General features: G+C 38.5%; 1 protein-coding gene across 1 annotated transcript in view; it reads left to right on the top strand.

Moving 5' to 3' along the window:
• Positions 1-25,227, top strand: part of LOC6603374 (neuronal acetylcholine receptor subunit alpha-7) — a 277,292-nt gene that overhangs the window by 69,044 nt on the left and 183,021 nt on the right. The window contains exon 4 of the mRNA XM_026990084.1: positions 4,464-4,603. Coding sequence (XP_026845885.1) covers positions 4,464-4,603 — 140 coding nt within the window. The remainder of the gene's footprint in view (positions 1-4,463; positions 4,604-25,227) is intronic.

The following is a 25,227-nucleotide window of genomic DNA, read 5'->3' as shown; positions in this document are numbered from 1 at the left end:
GCGTTTGAGCATTAGGCAATATTTATTAGGGTTCTTAGCGTATGAGCACTGAGCATAAGAGAGACTCCATTGTGATGAGTTTATGACAATGATGGTGAGAGAGAGTAAAACCATGAGTGTAAGAAGGTCTTTAACGCGGGGGTCATTCAAGTAATTCTTTCTTAATTCAAATTAAATGGTTACTATTTTAAAATATACGAATCGATTCTTTAAGACGTTAACAACGATAACTGCTCAAAACTTTTAATTACAAATATTTAAAAAAAAAACTGATAACTCTTGAAATTACGTACACTACTGGCCAAATTAATAAGTGCACGCTTATGAGATTTCTTTCACGCCTTATAAAACTTTTCTAATAAACATAATTGAAAATCAAATTTGCTTTTAGTTTTCTAACCTACAGTAGACTATACAAATATTTATCATAAGCATTTTTCATTTCAAATATATCTTTTATGCTTGATTAAACCTTAAAAACATAAACAAGGGTTGGGTAAAATAATAAGTACATCAATTCTACAAAGCGAAGGTGTGCTTTGGGTAATTTTCCTGTAGAAAGAACCATCTCAAGGGTTCTCCTCATCATAAGGTTGCATAATATCTGTCAATATGTATTTATACCCGAATTGTGTCAGATACCTATACATCGGCCTCCGTTCTTATAAATTTTCTTTGTGTACCGGAAGTCGAATTCTTTGCTTTTGGGTCGTTGTATACATCTTCTGAAGTCATTATCAATAAGATTTATTTTTTTTTTTCGTCTCTCAATAATATATTATTCCATTTTTAAGACCCATCTGACCCAGACCATGCCAAATGATTTTCAACGACTTTTTGCCTCATCTTCAAATTTCTACTCGGAATAAGGGAACTTTTTGGACTATACGTCCAGTTAGGTATGTATATTGTAGTCTCCGACGAACCATCAGACCTGATTTTTCTTTGCCAATTTGAGCGTATGTGGCCTGTTAAGCTTGCATTTTATTGGCCAGTAGCATCAAAAATGCGGGTTTGGAAATTTCACTTACATTGGGTGGGTATCGGTACGGATATTAACTAATTCTACAATCATAATATAATATTATGTATAAATTACAATACTATAATGCTTAAACTTCCAAAACACGATCTGACTACCTTATTGTCCTGAAAACTAGTTCCAATAATCGAATCAAAATAGAAATCCCATTGTGCTGGCGAGTGATGGCACCACATCGTTAAAAGCATTGGGATATGACATTACATAAACTAAGATTTAGTAGAAATTTCTGCGTGTTAAACCTTAGGAGGAAATGAATTGAGTATTGAAATGGGTTTGGTTAGGTAGCCTCAAAAATGTAACGCCCTGACATTCAGCGAAAACGCTACTCTCGCTGCCCCCTTCTTTTGTTTGCTCATAAAAGCGCAAAAAGCTTAAATGAAACTTGTTTGCACAGAAAATAAGACTTTGGGACAGCACAAGAGGGACACACAAAAAAGAAAAACTCGAACAGTGGCATTGTCCAAAAACATACAATGGTGTTTACCAGATTTATAATGCCTATTATCCAAAATGGGCGATTTGACACATCTAGCTCTGAAAAAGTGGACTTTTAAATGTGTGATCCCCGAAAAATTGTATTATATGTTAAACTTGTAGTTGTAAAAATATAGGTTCTGAGATCGTTGAACTCATATTTTGCAATTGGCAAAACCGACCATGAAACCTGTGTGTTAGAGAGAGACAGAGCGAGAAAGAATGAAATTGTTTTCTTGATTCTGGCTATAATAATTATACGATCCAAATCAGATTCTGCACTCTAGAAGATATGTCATCCTCTACGATTCTGCGTTTTCTCGTATCTTTGAAATTGTGGATGCCTCAGATTTTCGCTCTTTGTGGGGGAGGAAGTGGTCGGGGCGAAGTTATGAAATATCACAGATGTCTGGATATGAAATGTCGTTGTTCTAGCTCTTATAGTCTTTGAGCACTAGGCGCTGATAGGGACGGTTTGACGGACAGACAGGGCTCAATCGAATCGGCTATTGATGCTGATCAAGAATATATATACTTTTTGGATTCGGAAACGCTTCCTTCTGGAAGTTACACACTTGCTTTTTCTCCACAAAGCTAATATACCCCTATACTAATTTTGAGTATCGGGTATACAAATGTTTTTTATCACAAGGTGCTTGGCTAAAGAAAAAAAGAGAGCCTAAAAATTTAAAAAAAAAACACATTAAAGAATCGTTAAATTACAAATATTAATATGATCAAATCAAAAATGCTCTTATATATTGTTCTTAAAATTGTTCGCTATATATTAACCACATTTAATTAAGAACATTTAGTTGTTGCTTGGCAGAACAACGTCTGTCGGGTTAGCTAGTTGTGAATATTAAATAAAAGTGTTTCTTTTAATGTAATTGTCAGAGTAATTTTTGGTAGTTTTTATCCCTTGAGTAATGATCACTTGGAATGTTTTTATTTAAGCTGTTAGTTTAATCGGATTCAATTTCATTGAGCAGTTTTTGCTACTTTTTGCTCTTGTGTTCTTGTTGCGTTAGCTTTTTTTTTGTCTGCAGCATTAACTGCTGCTAATCTAAGTTCTTATGGGAGTTTTTTATGGTGTTTATCTTACTTTCTATTTCTGAGTCAAGATCAAGTAGGATAAACTTTTGCGTTTGGATGTGGATACTTACTGGGAAAGTTGTTGGGGTTATGTGTGGTTTTGTTACGATTGTGGAGAGGCCTGTGTGGTTTTGATGACTGAAGAGAATGAGTGGGGTATTAGTAGTGTTATCAATGTGGAAATCCTCTCCGCAGTTAAATCAAAGTTTTTTGTTTCTACAAAACTTCTGGAGGTGCCCAAACTGGAAACAATTGTGGTCTTTCATTGGAAGTGGTAAATCATTTTTGACTTGGACTCTTTGATATCCAATCATTGTGTACTCCGGAAAGTTTAGTAAGTTGATCGTGATTGTGCAGAAACCAGTCTCTTAAAGAGATCCGTTTTCTCTTTTCAGAATTACTAGATTTAAGGATTACAGCACATTTAAAAATGTAATTATTATTATAGGCACCATGGCTTGTGCGTATGCAGCGATAGAAGCCCGAAATAACTGATCTGCATCAATAGCACTGTTGATTGAGCCATGTTTTGTCTGTCCATCAGTCCGTCCGCCCATTCTGTCCGTCTGTCACACACTCTTCGTGGTAATTTTGTGCGCCTTCTGGGACGGGAACCATACTGACTGTGTATCGGGTATTAAAAGTAGAGTCGCGGCCGTAGCTGCCTTCCCCGTCGTTCAAAATACTTTTATATTATATTTAATTATATATACCATCGCTTAAAATATAAAATTTAAATATTTTTATTAATTGAAACTACGTTATAACAAATAACAGCTTCCCATCAGCACCTGCTGATACGCATCATAAAAGATAAGGAAAGCTAGTTACTTATATATGAGGGGGGACTGAAAAGACTAACTGGCGCTTGAGGGCAAACTGTGTGTGCAATCTAAAGTGGCACTTAGAAGTGAGGCTCAACGGCGAATAGAACAAACTGGCCGAAAATAAAGAAACCGAAGTGCCTGAAAAGAAAAATAAGTTTTCGGGAGTATTGGTGACCACTGCAAAAGTTAAACTGGGTGTACTGGACTCAGAAGGATTTAAGACGTTAACAGCTCAAATATTTAGTAGCTTGGATATGCCCATGGTAACGTCAAAATATTTAAAAACCCTCCAAAAAAATAATCCTCTGCCTACAAATGGCACGGCCACAAGATTCAGTCGCTAAATTCTTGGTGTTAATGTCCAATTCATCGATCACGGTGCAATATGTGTACAAAATTTGGTTCTGATAAAGCGGAAAACACTCGCTCCCATCCCAAAGCCTCTGCACTGAAATAAAGTCTATATTGACTGATTTCAGCATATCAAAGCAACAAATATAAGCCATACAACATGGGCAAGGCAGTGGGGCAGTGGGCTGCTCAAGAATTTGAAAACTCATTAAATTATTTTTGCTTATAAAAAAACACTAGAAAAAAAATTTATCACCAAACATTTTTAAAGCCCCAAATCGATTAGAAAATGTCGGTTTGGATCACAAATGTGGTGCTGCACAGTGTTATCATTGCAATTAGGATAATTTGTGCAACTATTAATAGTTTTAGAATAAAGAAATTAATACAAGTACTGATTTTGCTACTTATAATTAGAGATAGACAGTCTTGATGAGGGTCGATCAGAGTGAGGACATTTCTTGAAATTAATTTCGTTATTCAATGCTAATTCTCAACATGGCGTTTACGTAAAAAAATGTACGTAGAAATTTCTTTAATCATAAGATTACATATGTATACATATACTGACTGAATACCGAATATCAGTAGTGTCACGTGTGCCGCGACTGAAAATGTACCGACATGTTTTATTCTGCAATTTTATTCGTTTTATATTAATTTTTACATAGCTTGCTTTGCTGGCCCGCATGAGAAGCGCTTACTGCATGCACTACTGGACAACTACAACAGCTTGGAACGGCCCGTGGTAAATGAATCAGATCCATTGCAGTTGAGTTTCGGACTAACGCTTATGCAGATTATCGATGTGGTAAGTTTAAAGAAAAAAATTATAGATTCAGAACGGTTTCCATGTAGTTTTATAGCTGAGCCGAAACATGTTTCTTAATATCAAATTTGAAAAAAACTTGTAATTTTTTGTTGGAATCGATTACCAACACACTATATAGGCTTTCGATAATTTGTTATCGATATTATTGATCGATTTTCGATCGCTGTAAGCATTGCAAATTAACATAAGTTTTCGAATCTGCAATTTTCCTACTCTTTTTCAGACTTAACAGATTTGGCTTTACAGCGACAAAAAACTGATTAATGTTTGAAATTGTTTTGGATTTCATAAACTTGAAGATATATATTGATAAACGAGGGGGAACGTTGTGCGCCGCGAAAACCGCAACTCTACACTTATACCCGATACTTAGTCAGTTTGGCTCTCCTCCGGCAGACCCCGCTAATATTAAGCGACACGACAAAGAGTGCGTGCGAGAGAGACAGAAAATCAGTCTGAACGTGTCGTCGGGCGCTGCGAAGCCACTGCAAATAGATTTGTTCCTTTTGGTTATAAAAATGAGTCGATCTGATCCAGATTCAGCAATCTGATAGATATGGTGAAAGTGATGTGTGTAACGTCCAGAAGGAAGCGTTTCCGGCCCTATAAAGTATACTTATATACATATATATATATATACATATATAAATATACATATACATACATACATATTCCACAGAAAATAAGAAGAGATCAGGAAGGCCAAATAGTAAGCTATCGAGTCGCGTCGAGAAGCATCCTCAAGGAACACTTCGAAAAGTGTTCAGAAGTCATTGTGCACCCAAAAACAATTGCCATTTTTTTGCACAAGGATGGTTTCAAGAGCTCAGTTCCACGAAAGAAACCATTGATTTCTGAGAAGAATCGTATTTTGCGCCTGGAATTCGCCAAAGTGCACATAAATAAGTATCCATACTTTTGGAAAAGCGTTTTATTTAGTGATAAAAGTAAATACAACATTTTCGGAAATGATGGCCGTTCCAAAGTTCGGAGAAGGGTAAACACCGCTCTTGACCCTATTAACTTGATACCAACTGTCAAGCATGGAGGCGGTAGTGTAATGGTTTGGGGCGCTATGGCGGCGTCTGGAGTCGGTAACTTGGTGTTTGTGGAAGGGAATATGGATCGCTTCCAGTATAAGAATATATTGGAAGATAATTGTAAACCATCGGTGGATACATTGAGCCTGGGAAGCAGTTAGATCTTCCAGCAGGACAATGATCCAAATCACACCGCACATGTTTTTAGGGATTGGTTGCTTTATTATGTCCCAAGACAGCTTCGTTCACCAATCCAATCTCCCAGATCTTAACCCAATCGAACATCTTTGGGACATTTTAGAAAGATTGGTACGGAAGTATGACATCAGCAGACGGGAAAGTCTCAAAACCGCCCATATTTAAGCTTGGGCCGAAGTTCCGCCCGCAACAACCGAAAATTTGGTGGCATCGATGCCCCGACGACTGCAGGCTGTAATAGATGCTAATGGTGGACTAACCAAATACTAAAAATAAAATAAGTATTAATATTAAGATGACTTTGAAGCTATAATACAAAAGCATAGAGGCTGTATGTAGACTTTTTTCCCATGAATTTGTTATGTTTTTGTTCCAACTTTTCCTATTTTCATTGGGAAAACCCGAAATATCGCAAAATTGGTGCTGTATGTTTTTCCTTTTTTCCTTGACTGTATATTCTTGATCAGCATCAATAGACGAGTCGCAGTGTCTGTCTGTCCGTCTGTCCATCTGTCCGTCGCTATGAGCGCCTAGTGCACAGAGACTATAAAAGCTAGATCAACGAAATTTTGTATCCAGACTTCTGTGGTATGTCACTGTTAGAAGTGTTTTTCAAAATTTTGCCCCTCCTCTTCTCTCTTCTCTTTCCTCCCCTTGAAAATATAAAAATCTGTGCCATCCACAGATTTCAGAGTCTATTAAAGTTAGAGCAACCAAACTCGAACCTGCACAAGTGTATTTCAAAACTTCGCCCAACCCCCTTCCGCCCACACAAAGGACGAAAATCTGTGGCAAAAACAATATTGAAGATACGAGAAAATTAAAAACGCGCAATCATAAAGAATAACCATATCTATCAGATTGCTGAATCTTGATCAGATCAGATAATTTGTATAGCCAAAAGGAACAAATCAATTTGCAGTGGCTACGCAGCGCCCGACGTCACATTCAGACTGATTTTCTGTCTCTCTCGCACGCACTCTTTGTCGTGTCGTTCAATATTAGCGCCGTCTGCCGGAGGAGAGCCATACTGACTAAGTATCGGGTATAAATGTAGAGTTGCGGTATTCGCAGCAGCTCACAACGTTCCACCTCGTTTTTCCTTAGTCTTTTTTACTTCCTTGGCTGGCGAGCTGTTGTCAAAAAGATTCTCCCCCTCGCGGATTGGTACATGCAAGTTTTAAAATTAACTCCATACATCTAATTCTTGTATGCAAAACATAGTCAAAAAGATAGGTAAAGGTAGAAATACTAGCCTGCATATGCCTTCATAACCAACAACATAACTGAGGTCGCGCGAAATGGAAAATTATTGTTATATTGAGTGTACCTGAACATATGGATTCATTAGTAACTAAATTTTAATCAGTTTTTCTACTTTGACTGTTCCTTAAACTATTTGCATGTTACAAATTGAAACGAGATTATAGAGAAGATTCATAGAGAAATGGCTTGCGTATAAATTGGAGTAATTGTAAGGTATTGAAGGTAGTGAGGTGTAAGGTATTCACGTTATAAGGAGGGACTTTGTCAGACTTATTGCGCCTAGAGGTGAAGTTTGAATTTCGGGAAAAACATTTAACAGCAATCGATAAGTTAAAAGGAGCGTTGATTAGTGGACTAGTTCTTAATAATTGTGATCTTTTGCTTGAAACAAAGATTCATATTGATACTTAAAAATTCGGATTCGAAGCTGTCATGCTTCAGCGAGATTCCGGCGAGAATTTGTGGTACCCAGTATTCTAAATCAGCCTTGCGGGGTGAAGTATCATTCTTATGAACTAGAACTTCTTGCGGTCATTGCAGCTTTGGTGACGTATGTACATACGTCTTAGGTAAGAAGTTGAAGATAGTTACGGACTGTAACGGACTTCACCATGAGACGGGCAATGTGATCTCGATTTCAAGATGAGACGAGGTGAGATGAAGCTGTTAGATAAATATAATAGATAAAGATAATCACCAGACGCTCTGGTGTGATAGTTGTTAGGGCAAGGGCTCGTCGGATGGGGTGGATCCCCAACCAACCAACACCACAGCTGTTTTATCTCGCTCCCTTCCGCCAGATCGCGTACACTGAACAAGCTAAGAGAGAAGAGGTAAGCGCGTGGAAGGCGTTTCGTAGCCACTGCAATTCAATTTGCTCAATCTGGCTATAACAATGATACAATCTGATCAAATATCGGCAATCTACTAGATATGGTCATTATGTATTATTCCGAGTTTGCGGTTTTCTCGTATGAAACAAAAAAAATAATAAAAAACAAGTACACTTTTTAAACGTACACGTTTTTGCTCAATTCAATTCAAAACAATTTTAAGACTTTTTAGATGGTTTCGTATCTGAGGCCATAGAAGGGCGTAGCCATGGGGAAGGCGTCCTATGCTAAGAATGGGATTTTTATTGATATAACAGAAAACATTTAATACTCCTTACTGCTAGAAGTATACAATATTCTTGATTAGTCCGTCTTTAGCCAACACAATAAAACTGGATGGTTTTCCCACGCGAGAACATGCCACACATACATACATATGTATGTAGCTATCTGTGGGAAAAGCCTGGTGTTTCCAAATCTAAGCCACGTACAGACTATGTCTGTCCTTGTGATTTATTGATCGTCATAGCGAATGCCAATCTAATTGGAAATTTATTGCGTTTGAATTCAATTGACACATCTGTATTAATCATAGGGATTCGTGGCAGCAACACATTTTCGCCTTAAAACGTTCCATTCAAAATGATATCTTCAATAACGTTTCTCATTAGTTTTTTAATGACTTTCTTTTTAATGTATTTTTAATGTCCGTCTGTTATTTAAAGCATCCAGTATATTCATGCTATGCCTTAAAACTAATCAATCTGAATCAAACTTTGTAAAAACATAAGGGCGTGTAAAAAAATTATGCAAACCAAATCTTGTCCCGATCAGACCACTCCTTCGGGTAAATCCCAAAAAAAAAGGACATAGGTGTTTGGGAGGTACCCGAAGGATTGGTCTGATCGTGATGAAAAATAGATGTTGGCCAATGCGCAGACCTCACCGATAAGCACACAAAAAATCGGTCGAGATATGCTCTTCGCGTACCGTGTATAAAAATGAATTAATAATAAATAATTGCTGCAAAAAATGCAACAAATAATTGCACATTCTTGGTAGCTCGCTGGCCTCTTAGAACGCCATCACACATTTGAAGGCAAAAGAAAACTGAGAAAGAGATTAAATTATATACGAATAGAAACAAAAAGTATTCACAAATATATTTCCGCCGGGAAAAACGTAGGGACCACCTAGAAATAAATGGTGACCTGTATGAACAGAGTATAGACATCCTTAAAATATCGCTTTAAACTTTGCCTCAACTTCGCCGGTATGATCCATCCGGAAGGGTTAATAACTATGAGCAAAGACTATACAATATTTTATAGTCTTTGCTATGAGACACTGCGATGAGAAATGTCTGGCAACACATGTCGAAAATTTATTTTACAGCACTAAATAGTGACGACGGCAGTCTACTGAACTCAAAAGCTGAAAGCAGTAGTGGAAAGCGGAAAAGTGCAAACACTGACAAACAGCTTTAATTGGAAGGAACGGAAATAATGTAAGAGGGACACGGTCGACCAGACAAAGAAGAGCTAGTTACAGACCCAGGCTCGGCTGAAGTGCGCAAATTAAATATACAGGCCCACTTCCTTTTTGTTGCCGATATGCAAACAGTTTTTGATTACAAAGCGAGAGTAGCAGGTGAGCGAGCAACTTGCGATTTTAATGAATCGTAGTCAAGTAGGCCTGACAGGATCAGAGGAGGGGAAAAAAGCAAATGAAACCACAGAGGACAATTTTTTGGAGAACTGGTGCTGAAACGAGCGCGTTGAGTTGGCTGGTTTTTAAGTTATTGGGCTGCGACAACTAAGTAGTCGGTACCGGGCATTCCTGAGCATGGTGCGCCTTTTATTATTCTAAGAATTTTCTAAAATTACGTATATTCATTCTTAGCAAAGGCAGTGAGAAACTCACCATTGCAGATGTAAATCAGGCGATCAGCGGTTTCCGAGCAAGCCGATTGCCAAAGCAACCGAGTTCCAATTGTTTTTCTAGGTGCCACAGCAAGCTGTCTCGGTTGGCTTCAAAAATTCTATTACTATAACTAGAGAGATTTGGTTTTTTTTTTTTGTCGTTTATTATTATTAATAACAATTAACACAAATAACAATATACGAAAAAATTATCTACTGTAATTATTAAAACTACTTTTATAATGGGTCGGCAAAATGACTAGGATTACAAGTAATCAGCGGCCCAGGGTCCATACGCCGGTGTCTGGTGCTTGCAAGTCGCCTCGCCAGCACGTTTGGGTGATTGCTGATTCTTAAGGCATACCTTGCAGCGATTTCTCGGAGATCCTGCGCAGCAGCTTGCTCTGGAAAGTGCAGATTGTCGCAAGGTTGGTTTTTGCGGCGATACCGTAAACCTGGACACCGTATTTCCAGATTGGGGCTAATTTAGCATTGTAGGCCAGAACTTTGCTTTTAAGCTTAAGTTTGCTTTTGTGCTTAAGCAGCCAGTACATTTTACTAGCCTTTGGTCAAACACTTTCACTCCTAGAAAGTGCTAAAGTTTCGGAAAGGCTATTGAATTTTGTATTTACCTGCCAAAGCATAATTTAAGATTTTATTTTTTTTTAAAATCCCTAATAGCTATTTGTCGGTGCACGACCACCCAGTTTTTCCCACAATTTAATTTATTTCGTCGTCTAAATTTCTACTAATGGTTTATATTGAATGGTGTTAAATTAAAGATTTAAGATAAAAGCATAAGTTTATATCATTTAAATGGTAAGCCGTGGAAAATTAAGTGCGGAATTAATAAAGATACGGTCGTGTTATTCTCTTGCTCCTACACCTTTTTATATTTTTTCAATATACTTTCAAAATGTTTTAAGCCTGTCTATTTAGTATCGCAAACTTGCTAATTTCAAAACAATCAAGAATAAATATTGTAATTTTTACTGTTGAGGACCGCATACCATATTTTTGACTTCCCATATTTAGATATACATAAGTGCATAGCTAAGCGAAGAAGCAATCGCAAAAGGGAACAACAAGAGAATGGAAGAGATGAGAAATCTGTGTACACAATTAAATAATCCCGGACTTTGATTTCTGCTCTCACTGCCCTATAACGGATTTTACTCACCTGTGGCACAGAAAACGAAACGCCAGAGAGAGGGAACACTGCCGCAGACCTGAAGAATGGCGGAATTTCAGACGTTCCATCCCCGAAGCTTTTTGATCTCTTAAATCCTCGTTTTGGTGAGCAAGCAAGGCCCATATTCACCATATGCATAAAGTATCAAGTATCGAGTGCCAATGCCGAAATAGCCTCAGATCTTCGAAGACAGGGGATTCCATTTATCGAGTGCGAAAACCTAAAGGCAGTTTTCAACACCTAATGCTGCGAAATAAAAAAGCATATTTTGTGTAAAGTAGCCGAGCAGACCATGCTTGACCCCATAATAATTATTAAACTCGAACATAAGTGGGAAAAGATTAAATTGTTGCGACGAAATGGGCATTTTAGGCGAGAGCCTACTCGAGCTGCGTAAATGATCAGCTGACGAAAGCAAGCAACAAATTTTCAAGCAAGTTATGGAAAAGAAAAAGTCGCCATCCAGTCCATCTTTCGTCTACGTTAATACGAATCCAACCGCCGAACCTCTGCAAGTAGCGACTCAAGAGGAGGTATTTTTATACCCGATACTCAAAATGAGGATTGGGGTATATTAGATTTGTGGTGAAATTGGATGTGTGTAACGTCCAGAAGGAATCGTTTCCAACCCCATAAAGTATATATATTCTTGATCAGCATCAATAGCCGAGTTGATTGAGCCCTGTCTGTCTGTCTGTCTGTCCGTCTGTCCGTCTGTCCGTCCGTCCGTCTGTCCGTCCCCTTCAGCGCCTAGTGCTCAAAGACTATAAGAGCTAGAGCAACGATGTTTTGGATCCAGACTTCTGTGATATGTCACTGCTACAAAAATATTTCAAAACTTTGCCCCGCCCATTTCCGCCCCCACAAAGGGCGAAAATCTGTGGCATCCACAATTTTAAAGATACGAGAAAACCAAAAACGCAGAATCGTAGAGAATGACCATATCTTTTAGACTGCAGAATTTGATAACGATCATATCTATCCGATTGCTGAATCTGTATCAGATCGGATCATTTTTGTAGCCAAAAGCAAGAAATCAATTTGCACGCTCAGACTCAGACGCACGCACTCTTTGTCGTGTCGCTTAATATTAGCGTCGTCTGCCGGAAGAGAGCCATACTGACTTAGTATCGGGTATAACTGTAGAGTTGCGGTGTCCGCAGCAGCTCACAACGTTCCCCCTCGTTTGAGCTCAAAGCTACCCTCGTACCTTTCCTACGCACCTGATAATAACTGTGATTGTAGTCCAGCCCCACAGAAAAAAGTGTCGTGCGCGGCTTATCAGAGTATCATATCCTATGTATGTTAGGAATCTGAAAACGAATCCAATGTCATATTTTCTCTATCACGTCAGGGTTTTTTCTAAACTCTAAAAACCAAAATGGTCGAAATATTGTGGAAACTTATTTGAAAAATTCATCGGATTTTCTTGAAACTTTTTGCCCGGGGATTTTTCTGATCGCTGACTACGACCTTGAAGATTTGAATACATAAGGAAGTGTTTCCGACCTCATAAAATATATATATTCTTGATCAGCATCAACAGCTGAGTCGATAGAGCTATGTTTGTCTGGCCGTCGGTTCGTCTCGTTTGACGCCTAGTTCTCAGAGACTATAATAGCTAGAGCAACCAAATTTTTGTAACCTGTGATATCACAGTGAATCAAGTTTGTTTCAAAATTTTGCCTCGCCCCCTTCCGCTCCACATAAGACGAAAATTTGTGGCATCCACAACAGTGAAGATGCGAGAAAACCAAATATCGCAGAGTTATAGAGAACGACCATATCTGCCAGACTGCCGTATCTGAATCAGACAAGATCTTTAATATAGAAAGACGGAGGAACTTTAATTTCAGTTCCTACGCAGCGTGGCCACGCCACTTCATCATTTTCTGTCTCTCTCTCACACACTCCCTGTCGTATATTATGTGCGCTCTCTGCTGAAGGGAAGCCATACTGAAAAACAAAACGAGGGGAACGTTGTGAGTTGCTGCGGCGACCGCAACTCTACATTTATACCCGATACTTCGTCAGTATGGCTCTCCTCCGGCAGACGCCGCTGACATTGAACGACACGACAAAGATTGCGTACAAGAGAGACAGAAAACAGTTTGAAACAGAAATCGTGTCTTCGTGTGCTGCGTAGCCACTGCAAATTGATTTGTTCTTTTTGGCTATAAAAATGATCCGATCTGATACAGATTCAGCTAGATATTCTGATAGATATGGTAATTCTCTATGATTGTGCGTTTTTAGTATCTTCAATATTGTGGATGCCACAGATTTCGTACTTTGTTGTGGCGGAAGGGGGTGGGAAGAATTTTTGAAATAAACTCGTGAAGGTCCGATATCACAGGAGTGTGGATCAAAAATTTGGTTGCTCTAGCTTTTATAGTCTCCGAGATCTAGGAACTCACTTTTTGCAATAAGCAAAGCCGACCATGAAACCTGTGTGTGTTTCATCATTTGTTTTCATCATTCTGGCTTTAAAATTAATACGATCTGGCTCAGATTTTGCATTCTAGAAGATATAGTCATCCTCTATGATTCGGCGTTTCTGTTTTCTCGTATCTTTGAAATTGTGGATGCCACAGATTTTCGTTCGTTGTGGAGGCGGAAGTGGGCGGGGCAAAGTTTTGAAATATTCTTGTAACAGTGACATATCACTGAAGTCTGAATATAAAATGACGTTGCTCTAGCTCTAATAGTCTTTGAGCACTAGGCGCTGATAGGGACGGACAGACAGACAGGGCGCAATCGGCTAGGCTATTGATGCTAATCAAGAATATATATACTTTATGGGGTCGGAAACGATTCCTTCTGGACGTTAAACACATCCATTTTCACCACAAATCTAATATACCCAAATATACTCATAATATACTCAAAATGAGTATTGGGTATAACAAAATTAAGATCAAGAAATCGTCGAAAGCAGGGTGCACATGCCAGACTGCCCCACGATTAAGATCAGTGTGCCGAAAACCTAATCAGTGATTCTCAAGCCGCAAAAGGTAGTCCTTGGCAGAGGACATACAGTTGCCTTTAATATTTTATGTCGTGGCCTGGATAGGTGCACTCATAGCCATGTCGGAAGTCTAAAAGGAGGAACGATTGACACACACACACTGATTTCAACCGTAGCTACTATTACTATTTTTTAAATTTAAATTTTGGACATTATAATCTAGCTAGGTGGACACATCAATGCATGCAGGCCTGTTGCATCATTAACTTTTCTTATTTCTATTACATATATATACAAAAGTTACACCCATACATCTTTATTCTTAAATCTACATGTATTATTAATCAACAACAACTACCACACCAGAACATCGGGACACATTACATTACCGCCCGTAGGAGTAGGATCTTGGCAGTTTTTACACCTGATTTCTATTGATTTCAGGATCCAAAAATCAAGTGAGAACTCACTACCATTAATTCGCGACTTCTAAACTGTGTGAATTTTTTCCTTTAGATTGTGAATTATGTTCACGACTCCTCTCTAGGGATCTGTATTGGTTTGAGATCCAGAGCTCTGGCCAAAGCGTGTTCACCGCTCTAAGTTCGGACACATACGATCGACATACCCTGTTCAACAATGTCGTATGCAGACCATGTGACGTGGAAGCTTGATCCTGATCTGACGGAGGAGAAGTTATCTCTTGGGTTGGCGGCAACGCCAGCAGTCACTGTGTATCTAGGCAATAATGTATGATGTGAGCATTTATTGGCTTTGCATTGCAAACCTTTGCATAACCGAGAGGCGCAAAAATGGAGGCCAGTTTGACACTACATGGTCTTCTGAATTGCTGAGTTCTACTGTTGGTGGATGTGGAAGAACAAGAAAATGAACTGCAATTATGTTGCTTGCTTGGCATGACATTGTCCTGGTTTGGTCGATTAATCAGCAGACAGATCCTGGTATCGGCGATGAAAAACTTTCTCAAAGTCGGACCAAAGGGTAAAATCTCATAAGTAATCTGTTCATCCCACTTTTTTTTCGACACTGGGTGAACTCGTCGTATACTCGTTTTAGGCCCGCCATGGCCACTCCATAATTGGCCTCAGTGACTTGGAACGCCTTTATTGTTCGTAACGTTTCATCAGAGAGGCACGAAATCAAATGATTAAATTGATCGAAAAGGCTAATGAAATTTCTAAACTCAAAATTAACTCCCACTAAATTTGGGTAATGCCACCAACTTCGGAAGTCTAGCACGAGTTGGGGCTGAGAAAGACAGTGCAAGCTTCGTATCGATTGCTGCATCAAAGGCGCCAATAATCCTAATTATCTTTTCCTTAATTATGTGGTAGGATAACCCCTATCACTCTGTACGGCAGCCCCATTACAACCTATACCAGCCAATACGGCATCACTAGCTTACATTAAGAATCCATAAATGTATGGCCACTCCAGGAAAATACCGAAGAGACGGCCACATGAAAAGTATGTAGATGGACGCTCGATCATTCTAAATGGCGGATGAGTTGAATAAATACGTGCTCTGAAAAGTAAATCATCTAAATCTATTTCACTCTCACAGATACAATCGCCAGCTCTTCCAATTCGGCTGCAAATGCATCAGCATCTTTTATCTCCTCGATTTTCTCTTGCAAATGGTTCCTCTTTTTAATAGAAGCATTCAAACAATCTAATCTATAGTGGCTCACAGCTTAAATGAACCAGAGCACTTTTCAAACTTCAAACCTCTGTAAAAATCAATTGAGCAGTGCTATAAACAAAATTTGAGTACAATTCTGTTAAGAATGTTAAGAATCTTACCAACCAAAAAGTTCAATATGCTTCTCGGTTACCCGCAAAAAGGAAAAAACAAAATGCGCACTAGAAAACACCCGCAAATCTTATTTGAACTACAGCTTATTTCCCACTCCATTATCTCTCGATCATCGCAACGAATAACTGTATTTCGTTTTCCTATGTCTTCTTTCGGATGTAAAATAATTTGTTTGACAAAATTCAGGGTGATCTCAGTTTTCTATATCAAAAGAATAGTCATGGGGCGACGCACTACCGTCGAATACCGGGAATTGGTGATTCACCATTATAAAGACGGCCATCCTCGACGCAAAACTGCGGATGTGGTAAATCTTCCCGAGTCAACGGTTATGCATATTATACCGCGGTTCATTCATGAAAATCGGATAGCTGATAAAGGCTGAAAGGCCCCAAACAAAATTTTTACGGAGGCGGAGGAACACGATTTTAATGGCCGAGTAGCCAGAAATAAGCCGTTTATCAGCAAAATAAAATCAGAACAGTCGGCTTAATTTCGCTAATGAACATGTTACTAAAGACCAAATATTTCGGAACTCGGTCGTTTTCGAGGATGAGTCCAAGCTCAACCGACATACATATGTCTGGAGAAAACCAAATACAGAGCTTGAGATGAAAAACTTAAAGGCCTCAGAATACATACATACATTTGATTTTCATTGGTAAGTTTGATGGTTTAGATATTCTGAAACTTTTAAATTTGTAAAGTGCTTTGGTTCATTAAAGCTCTGATCCACTGTACATACATTGTATCTCCGGCAATAGTAACGGAATCGACTCTTGGTTTAATCGATCCTCTCAGCGGCGATTGCCTTTTACCAAAGACTATACAATACCAAGATGTTGCATGAGCGACCAAAAAGCTGTTCTATGGCGGGTCCAAACATTAGGACCCAAAAGGCACGAGGGAGCGCGCGGGGTTTCAATTCCCTTCTCGCCTGTACTTCGTCTCTACCGCGACCCCGCTGCCCATCGGTTTCCTCTGTTCGGCAATTCTGGACTCTCGAGCCTCAGCACCGTCGAAGCGGTGGTCGCGGATCGCCGATGTCTTTGGAGCGGCACAGTGGGACCTTTGGCCGTCTCAGCTTGCTAAATTAGTTAGTGAATATGAGTTCAATAAATATTTGCACACTGAAAAAATGTTAAGCTTTGAGTGCTTATATCTCCTAAACTATAACTATCTTGAAAATTCGATTGGAAAATTCTCTATAAGATGCGTACATTAAATTTGTCTAAAGCACTCATACAATTTTTTTACTATTTCCGCTGAGTCCCCACTGTGCCGCGCCAAAGACATCAGCGACCACGCTGCCCTACGGTTTCGGCACGCAGACACTGACATTCTTTCAGTGCGCTTGTGTGCGAAGCCGAGTAGCATTTCGGAGGCGAAGGTAGCATAAAAGAGAATTGAAGTACTAGCCCCGCGCGCCCGTACTATGAAGCGTCAAACGAAAATTGAAAAAGCATTTTTTCCTCATGCAACATCTTGTTATTGTATTGTAACCCAGACCAAAACTTCGTAAAAGATATCGCAAACGAGAGCTAAGCGAAACTCAGCCGTGTAAAACTATCGAATTGAGATCCGAAAACGATAAGAAAATGAATCACTAGTCGCTCAGTTTGTGGCAGTGAAAGTTTCATTTTCGGTAGCTCAAAAACGGATCTTTTGCGAGCCTTTTATGATATCTTTTGCGAGACTTTTGCGAGCCGCTTATGATATTTTTTGCGAGACTTTTGCGAGCCGTTTATGATATATTTTCCGAGCCTTTTGCAATATCGTTTGCGAGCCCTTTATGATATCTTTTGCGAGCCTAAAGTAATATGAAAAGGGACGCACAATTTTTTTTTGTTTTTTTTAATTTTTAATTTAATTTTAATTAATTTTAATTTTTAATTTTGGTGGTACATAAATAGATTAAAAAATTATGTTAGTGAATTAAATTTAATTTGTTTTTTCTCCTTCGACACTCTGTCCTGGGCGTACTGGAAAAATTTTTGCGTGATTCGGTCGAAATCGGCGTCTTCTAACGAAAATCTTTCCTTAAATCCCGCTGTAAATAATAATTATTATATTACAATATACATATTAATTTGAAAATAATACTTACTACGGATGGCTAGAGTAACCCGCAAGCCCCTAATGCACTTTTTCTCCTCTGTGCCCCGCCAAGAGCACTGTCGTGCGACCTCGTCGGACACAATTGAACGCCAAGAACTCCGAATCCATTTTTCGAATGCTTTCTCGCCCGACATCATTAACTCTGCGATCTGTACAGAATTATTTTTGAATATATTTTTAGCTCGTGAGTTTCACGCAAAACACTTACCACATTTTTGAAGAAACTTTCTTCCTGCAAGTTATGCTCGAAATGATCCAATTCTTCTATGGTTGTGAGCGGTTGGCAAGGCAGAACTACTTTGGGTTTGCGGATCTCACCACAAACCTTCGCCTTAATGGAGCCAATTTCGGAACGAAGAGCCACCATTTCCGCTGTGTTTCGGTCCAGTTTATTAATCATGATGTCCATTTTTTTGTCCAGGTTATTTATTCCGTCGAGTTTATTAAGCATAAGGTAAATTTTTTTGTCCAGGTTTCCGTCGAGTTTATTAAGTATAAGGTCCATTTTTTGGTCCAGTTTATTCATTTTTTCTATGATAGCTGTAATTAGAAATCATTTTTGAACATTTATTTGGGCAATATGAAGAAATTTTCTTACATGACTGCTGGGTGTCTGGAACATACTCATTTAGTTGTGCAATATTTCCAGAATCCATGTTAAATAAGTTCGTATAATGGTTCATCCTTTCTGGAATTAGTGAATTAATGGAAAATAAATGTGCACATCAGTATCTAATATGTGAATGATTTTTCCGGAAATTTTTTCTATTGGATGCTGCACTACATTTAATTCGTAATTAATATTCTTTGAAGAAAATATGCCGACAAGGGTAGAGTCTATTGGGAAAATAAAAAAAGGTTCAAGATCAACAACTAATCGGCTATGCAACGTACTATTTTGAATGTCACAAATTTTAAATATTTTGTATGAAGTGATATCTTTAATAAAGTAAAAACTATTTGATTCTTTCAAATCGAAAAATAAATCGTTGTAGGAAATTTTATTTGTGACATTTTTAAAATCTAATGTTTTCGTTTTAGGTACAACTTTCAAAATAATTCGCTCTACTATACAATTATACAATTGCTCTATTACAAAATCGGAATTTTTTACCATATTTTTCAACAATCCTAGAAAATTTTCAAATGGAAAAAAGCTTATTGTCTCTAAAGAGCCGAAGGCTAGGGACTGTGTGCTTAAATGTGTTAGGCAATGAAAATTAAATGTAAGCATGGAAAATATATATAATGAGGGAATTTGTTTTACAAAATCATTGAGTAAACTGGAAGCAAGTGAATTTTTGGTGATACAATATTCTTTATGAAGAAGAAGTCGTATTCCTAGGCTGAGCAATAAAAAGTGATGATAGCGGGCTGTGTCTAAAGAGTTTTTCAAAACAATGGGTCTAGTATACAACAAAAATGTTCGGAATTCTGTGGCCTTAAATCTTTCAAGATCATCAAGGGATCTTGGCTTTCTATTAAATTCTCTAGGTATAAACTTTCGAAACGATATCAATTTGGAACTTATTAAGTTGATTGTATGCCGATCCAAAGAAAATTGGTGTCCTTTAACCCTTACTAATGCCACTAGTAATGTTTTCATAATGCCAAGACAAACTACATGCATATAATCAAAGGGAAACTGATTGACCATATCAATTGGCAAGTTTTCTAAAACTAATTTCTCCTGTAAGTTGTGATGTTCTGGCTGTAAGCGATTTCTGAAACTATAATCTGTTCGAGGTACGTTCTCTGACACTTTAAAAACTATTCGCCTTTGAAAACTTTCGCCCTTTTGAGTGCATTTGTTGCAAGAATAAAATCCAGAGTGATGTTTAACACCCAAAATATATGCACGAGCCGGTGCATCGCAAACAATGGATCTAATGCTAATATGAAGCTTTCTACTTTGAAAAATTATGCCATCCTCAATCAATTCTAATAACTCGTTTACAAATTCTTCTAAGTAAATATTGGGATCGCTGGGCTTGGAATTCCCTACATATATCCCAGCTAAAAGAATTGGCTTTGTGCCATTGACATTAATTAAAATGGGCCAGGCTTGCAGGTTTGCAGATTCATACAAAAAACTACTAAGAAAATCAGTTAGCGCGTCTTTTACACCGTAGTGCACATAGCTTCCTGGAGCCACAGTCCTTTTAATAACCCCACGTGGCGTGCATTTCAAAGTTCGAACATCTCGTGGTAGCCCTGGAATTTTTTCGGACAAAAGCTGGAGCAAATCATTAGCTGGTCTCTTGCTAATATTATTTTCGGACATCCACTGACCTAGGCGCACATTAAAACTGGTTGATTCGAAATTCTGAACTAAAACATTTGAAAAATCATTACATGGCTCTGGAAAACAAAAGTCTGCTGCATTTTCTTCAATAATATTAATGTTCGATGTACTTTTATTGATATGCTTCGATTCGCATATATATTTCCTGCTTTTACGCTTAAATGGCATTTTTTATTAATATTAGTACTCCCCTGTGTATAAAAAAAATGGTGCGCAAAGTCAGTTCCAGCGAAAATTGTTATATTCGTTGACGCAGGTGGCCTGATGCACAAGAAGATGGCTAGAAAAAAATATATACACAGAATGTGTAGATTGTTGTCTTTTTGGAGTCTTATACTGCTCCCAAACTCAAATTTTGTGCACTATACTATACTATTAAATAAATAATAATTTACTTTCCGATTTTTCCTTTTTTTCACTATTTTTATGATTTAACTCCCCGTTTACGTCCTTCTGCTGCGGTTTTTAATCACAATCATGTTCTATTACGTGATCCGGCGTTTCTTGCGTATTGTGCTCGTTTTTAAGTCCGTTTGTGATAGTTTTGCGAGACTTTGGTCGTCGCACGGTTTTCGTCCGGTAAATGCTCTTTTCTGAGTCCGTCTGCGAGCATTTTGTGAGACTTAACCCGTACCTAGCTATTTTTTCCGTTATGTTTCACTTTTCTGTCCATTTTTCACCCGTTTTTAAGTCCGTTTGTGATAGTTTTGCGAGACTTTGTCGTCACTCGGTTTTTGTCCGGTAAATGCTCTTTTCTAAGTCCATCTGCGAGCATTTTACGAGACTTCACTCATCGCTCCCGGATTTTTATCATTTCTAAGTCCGTTTCCGGACATTTTATGATAGTTCCGTTTTACTATCGCTTTTTGGTCCACTGGGAAGCCAGAAATATGCTTGTAGTTGTGTATATGTGTGTATGTCCTAGGTCGGTACGGCCATAAACCGCGGTTTCGCCCGCAGCATATACGGCTTTTAGCTTCACACACAAGCGCACTGAAAGAATGTCAGTGTCTGCGTGCCGAAACGGTAGGGCAGCGTGCCGCTCCAAGGACATCGGCGATCCGCGACCACCGCTTCGACGGTGCTGAGGCTCGAGAGTCCAGAATTATTTCGTTGCTGCTGAAGGCATTGCCGAACAGACGAAACCGATGGGCAGCGGGGTCGTGGTAGAGACGAAGTACAGGCGAGAAGGGAATTGAAACCCCGCGCGCTCCCTCGTGCCTTTTGGATCCTAATGTTTGGACCCGCCATAGAACAGCTTTTTGGTCGCTCATGCAACATCTTGGTATTGTATAGTCTTTGCTGCCATACAATTAAAATTTAAATAAACAGATAAACAAACAAAGAACCAAACCACTAACCCTACAGTATATAGATGTGCCAACCAGGCCAAAAAATAGGCTGAAAATAAAAAAAACACATAGATATACACATTTCTAATTGTGTTATTATTTTATCCAACTCGCTATTACTCGAATCGGTATATTTATCGCAGGAACGTATTAAATTTAAATATTTCTCCAGTAATTGGAAGTTGTGGCAACATTTGCCATGACGGCGCAATCCATATCTGTAAAATTCAAAAGAATTATAGTCGTATTCATCAGACAATTAAATATTACTAAAACAAACCTTATATTTAATATTGAGTTTAAGGATTTAACAGTCATTTTGTTCCTAAGCTTGATCTTAACGATATTTATTTGACTGATTACACGTTCAATGGCAGCATTTGACCACGGTAGACTTAAAATTTCAATGGCAAATAAAGCGATTTCTTCAAGAGGTTTGTTTTTGCCAGCATCTTTATAAGTCAGTACTTCTGCCCAAAGCTTTATAGTGTCATCTGTACTTTGCCAAGCGACTAAGTGAATTTTGCCATTTTGGGCAAGAATTCCATCTATATTGCTATAGTTGAAGTGTTCCAATATGGAAATGAGATCATTAGGATTTTTATTATGTTCGAGTACATTTTCTGCTGCAAAAACTTGCAGTTTTTCCAATGTCTCAAAATTATCTGGAAGTCTGAAATTAAACAGCAGATTATTATTTATTTTTAATATCAAATCCTATTGAAGCTTACCTTTCTCTGAGTTGGATAATAAGCTCCTTTATAAAATCCTTGCACCTCAATTTTACACAATTACTCATTTCACACGATCGCCAAGATTCTGTGTAGTAGTGCCTAAAAATATATGTAGGATATAAAAAGGCAAACATAAACAGAGTGAAATTAAAAAAGGCTAGATTTAAGGCTATAAGCATTTTAATAATTTTTCAAGCTTTTCCGTTTTTAAATAAGCTAGATCTAGCCTTAAATAGGCTAAAATGGCAACACTGTTTGTATGCTTTTTTCGTTTTCAGAGATCTGATGCAGATTCTAATTTCTGTTTTCTTTTGTGCTAACATGAAGAGAACTGTAATTTTGAATACCCTCATGCAATATACGAATAACCGAATATATTTATGTATATACATATGTATTTATATGTATGCACATAAAATGTTTCATAATTGACTTTATATTAGAATAATTGTCCATGAGAGTATTCAAGGTGCGACACGCACTTACATTTTTGCTTTTCACATTCCTGTCGGAAAGCGCGCGATTGACAAGTGATTTGAAATATATTAAAAACTAATTCCAAATATATGTATTCATAGCTCGCAAATAACTGTTGACACTTTCGGCGTGTCTGATAAAAACCTTTCATTGACGGACACATAATGCAATTATACAAGGTGGTATCTTCGGGAGCCGAAGTTCGTTCGTGTTGTCCCTAATCGTCAGTGCATTCTTGCTTGTTGATGATGAAGGTTGTTCACGGACGATTTTTTTGATATATTCTTAGCCCTTATGTCCCGACAGCAAAAAAATTACATATTGCATATTATATAAATAGCATATAAAAAAAATATCACAGAATTAGAAGTAATATTTATATATTATGTAAAAGAAAATTTTAATATAACTAAAAATGTTAAAGACAATTTTTTAATGGCTGCATAAAGTTTAAATATTAATATATCAGTAAAATCATTTTATGTTAAAATTTTAAACCTGTTAAGCCTGTTAAGGGTTAAGGGTTAATCTACATCAACATATGCCGTCTCACTCGCACTCATTATACTATGTGCCCTTCATTCGCACTTATTGCTAGCATACGTTATGGGACTGACTTTTGCCGACGAGACCACCTTGTATAATTGCATCATGGACGGACACATTGAGAAAATGGACTGAAAAGACCCGATCAAATCTGTTTTTGCTCAACTCGCTCTTCGCTCAAGCAAAGAGCGATTTTTTCACTTCTCTTTTGTTCCTGTTCTTCACTGAGCATCTTGCCGCGAGCAAACGAACAAAGTGTCTTTTGCGTATGTATGCGTGCTTGCATGTGTGATGCTTATGGCAACTATCAATTTTTGTGAATTCTATACGGTTTGACTATTGGAGCTTAAAATGAATCGTGAAAAGCAAAACGAAAATGTTCGTTTGCCAATTTTGCAAAGAAATATACATATTACAATACAATACAAGCCCAAAAGATGCGGAAAACATGAATAAATAAACATATACACGAAAAAAAACTAAAAACACTTTACTCAGGCAGTTTTTTGGTTCTGCTCTGCGCTGTGAGCGCTTGACCAAAGTGTATCTCTAAGTTGTTATTGTGTGACACGATCGTGTGTCGGGATCACCCGAAAACCCGAAACACATATCACAAGCGAAGAGACAAAAAGTGTTCTGCTCAGTTAGAGACCGTGTCTTCGTGGTCTTTTTCGGTTTTGTCAGTAACGAGACAGCCAAGGGAAAAAGTGTTGACCGTCGTTTGCGAGCTATGTAATATTGTAATTTTTCATATTTTGTGGTATAAATCAAACAAATAATAGCTTTTATTTTATTTTCCGCGCCCTAGTGTACCATACCCCCACCCCTGCCTATTCTTTATTTATTTTGTGGCGGTAGGTCAGCTCATCAAAAGACCCAAAACAAGAACCAAACTTAAATTTCAGCTCTAGCGGCCAGCAATACTAGAACACACACACGCAAAGTACGTGAGAATGCATGTGCACCCATACATTCAAATATGCTGGTGGCACAACAGAAAACAGAAATTAGCATCAGCATCAGATCTCTGAAAACGAAAAAAAGCATACAAACACACAAAAGATGTTCTCTCTGCGCTCTCTCACGATGACGCGTCAGTACCCGAACGCCAGAGCCGAAGTCTCTGGGGATCCAAAACTGGTAGCCCAGCGTGTGACACATTCTAGTATGAACTGGCACATCTATATACTGTATGGATAGCGACCAAACGAAACGTAAAATCACAAGCAGATGATCATCACCAATGTGCCCGTAGCACAGCCCTCGACGGTCACACCTACAGCTGACCAGACCTGTGCGTCCATAGCACCTCCATACACGCAAGTATACAACAGCTGCCCTTCGGAAATAAAACGGGCGCCGCCAGAGAGATCATCATCAGTTCGGCTCCGGCCAGTGGACTGGTAAGCATTGGCAGCAGCCACCAACAGCTCCCGCGATCCTTCCATCCCTCTCAGAGCGTAATTCATCATCCGACAACCTCGCCTCTCGGAAAACACTTAAACCTCCGCAACCAAATCATCTCGGAGCGCACTTAAACCTCCGCAACCAAATCTTCTTCTCGGAACGCACTTAAACCACCGCAACCAAATCTTCTCCTCGGAGCGCACTTAAACCTCCACAACCAAATATCCTCGGAGCGAACTTAAACCTCCGCGACATAGACCAACACCAACCGGATGATCGCCAGGACCCGCGCGCAGCTATCCGCCACGTGCGGCCACTACGCCTTAATCTTGAACCAAGAGAATCTCTTTCAGCTACCACAGCTAACGTTCGAAAACAATAAACAGCGGCTGTATGTGTGGATATTTT

This window comes from Drosophila persimilis, unplaced genomic scaffold (assembly GCF_003286085.1).
Source record: "Drosophila persimilis strain 14011-0111.01,24,50 unplaced genomic scaffold, DperRS2 tig00000520-arrow-pilon, whole genome shotgun sequence".
In the NCBI taxonomy this organism is placed as follows: domain Eukaryota; kingdom Metazoa; phylum Arthropoda; class Insecta; order Diptera; family Drosophilidae; genus Drosophila; species Drosophila persimilis.
Note: the sequence above shows the minus strand (reverse complement) of the source record. Positions and strands in the feature narration are given on the sequence as shown.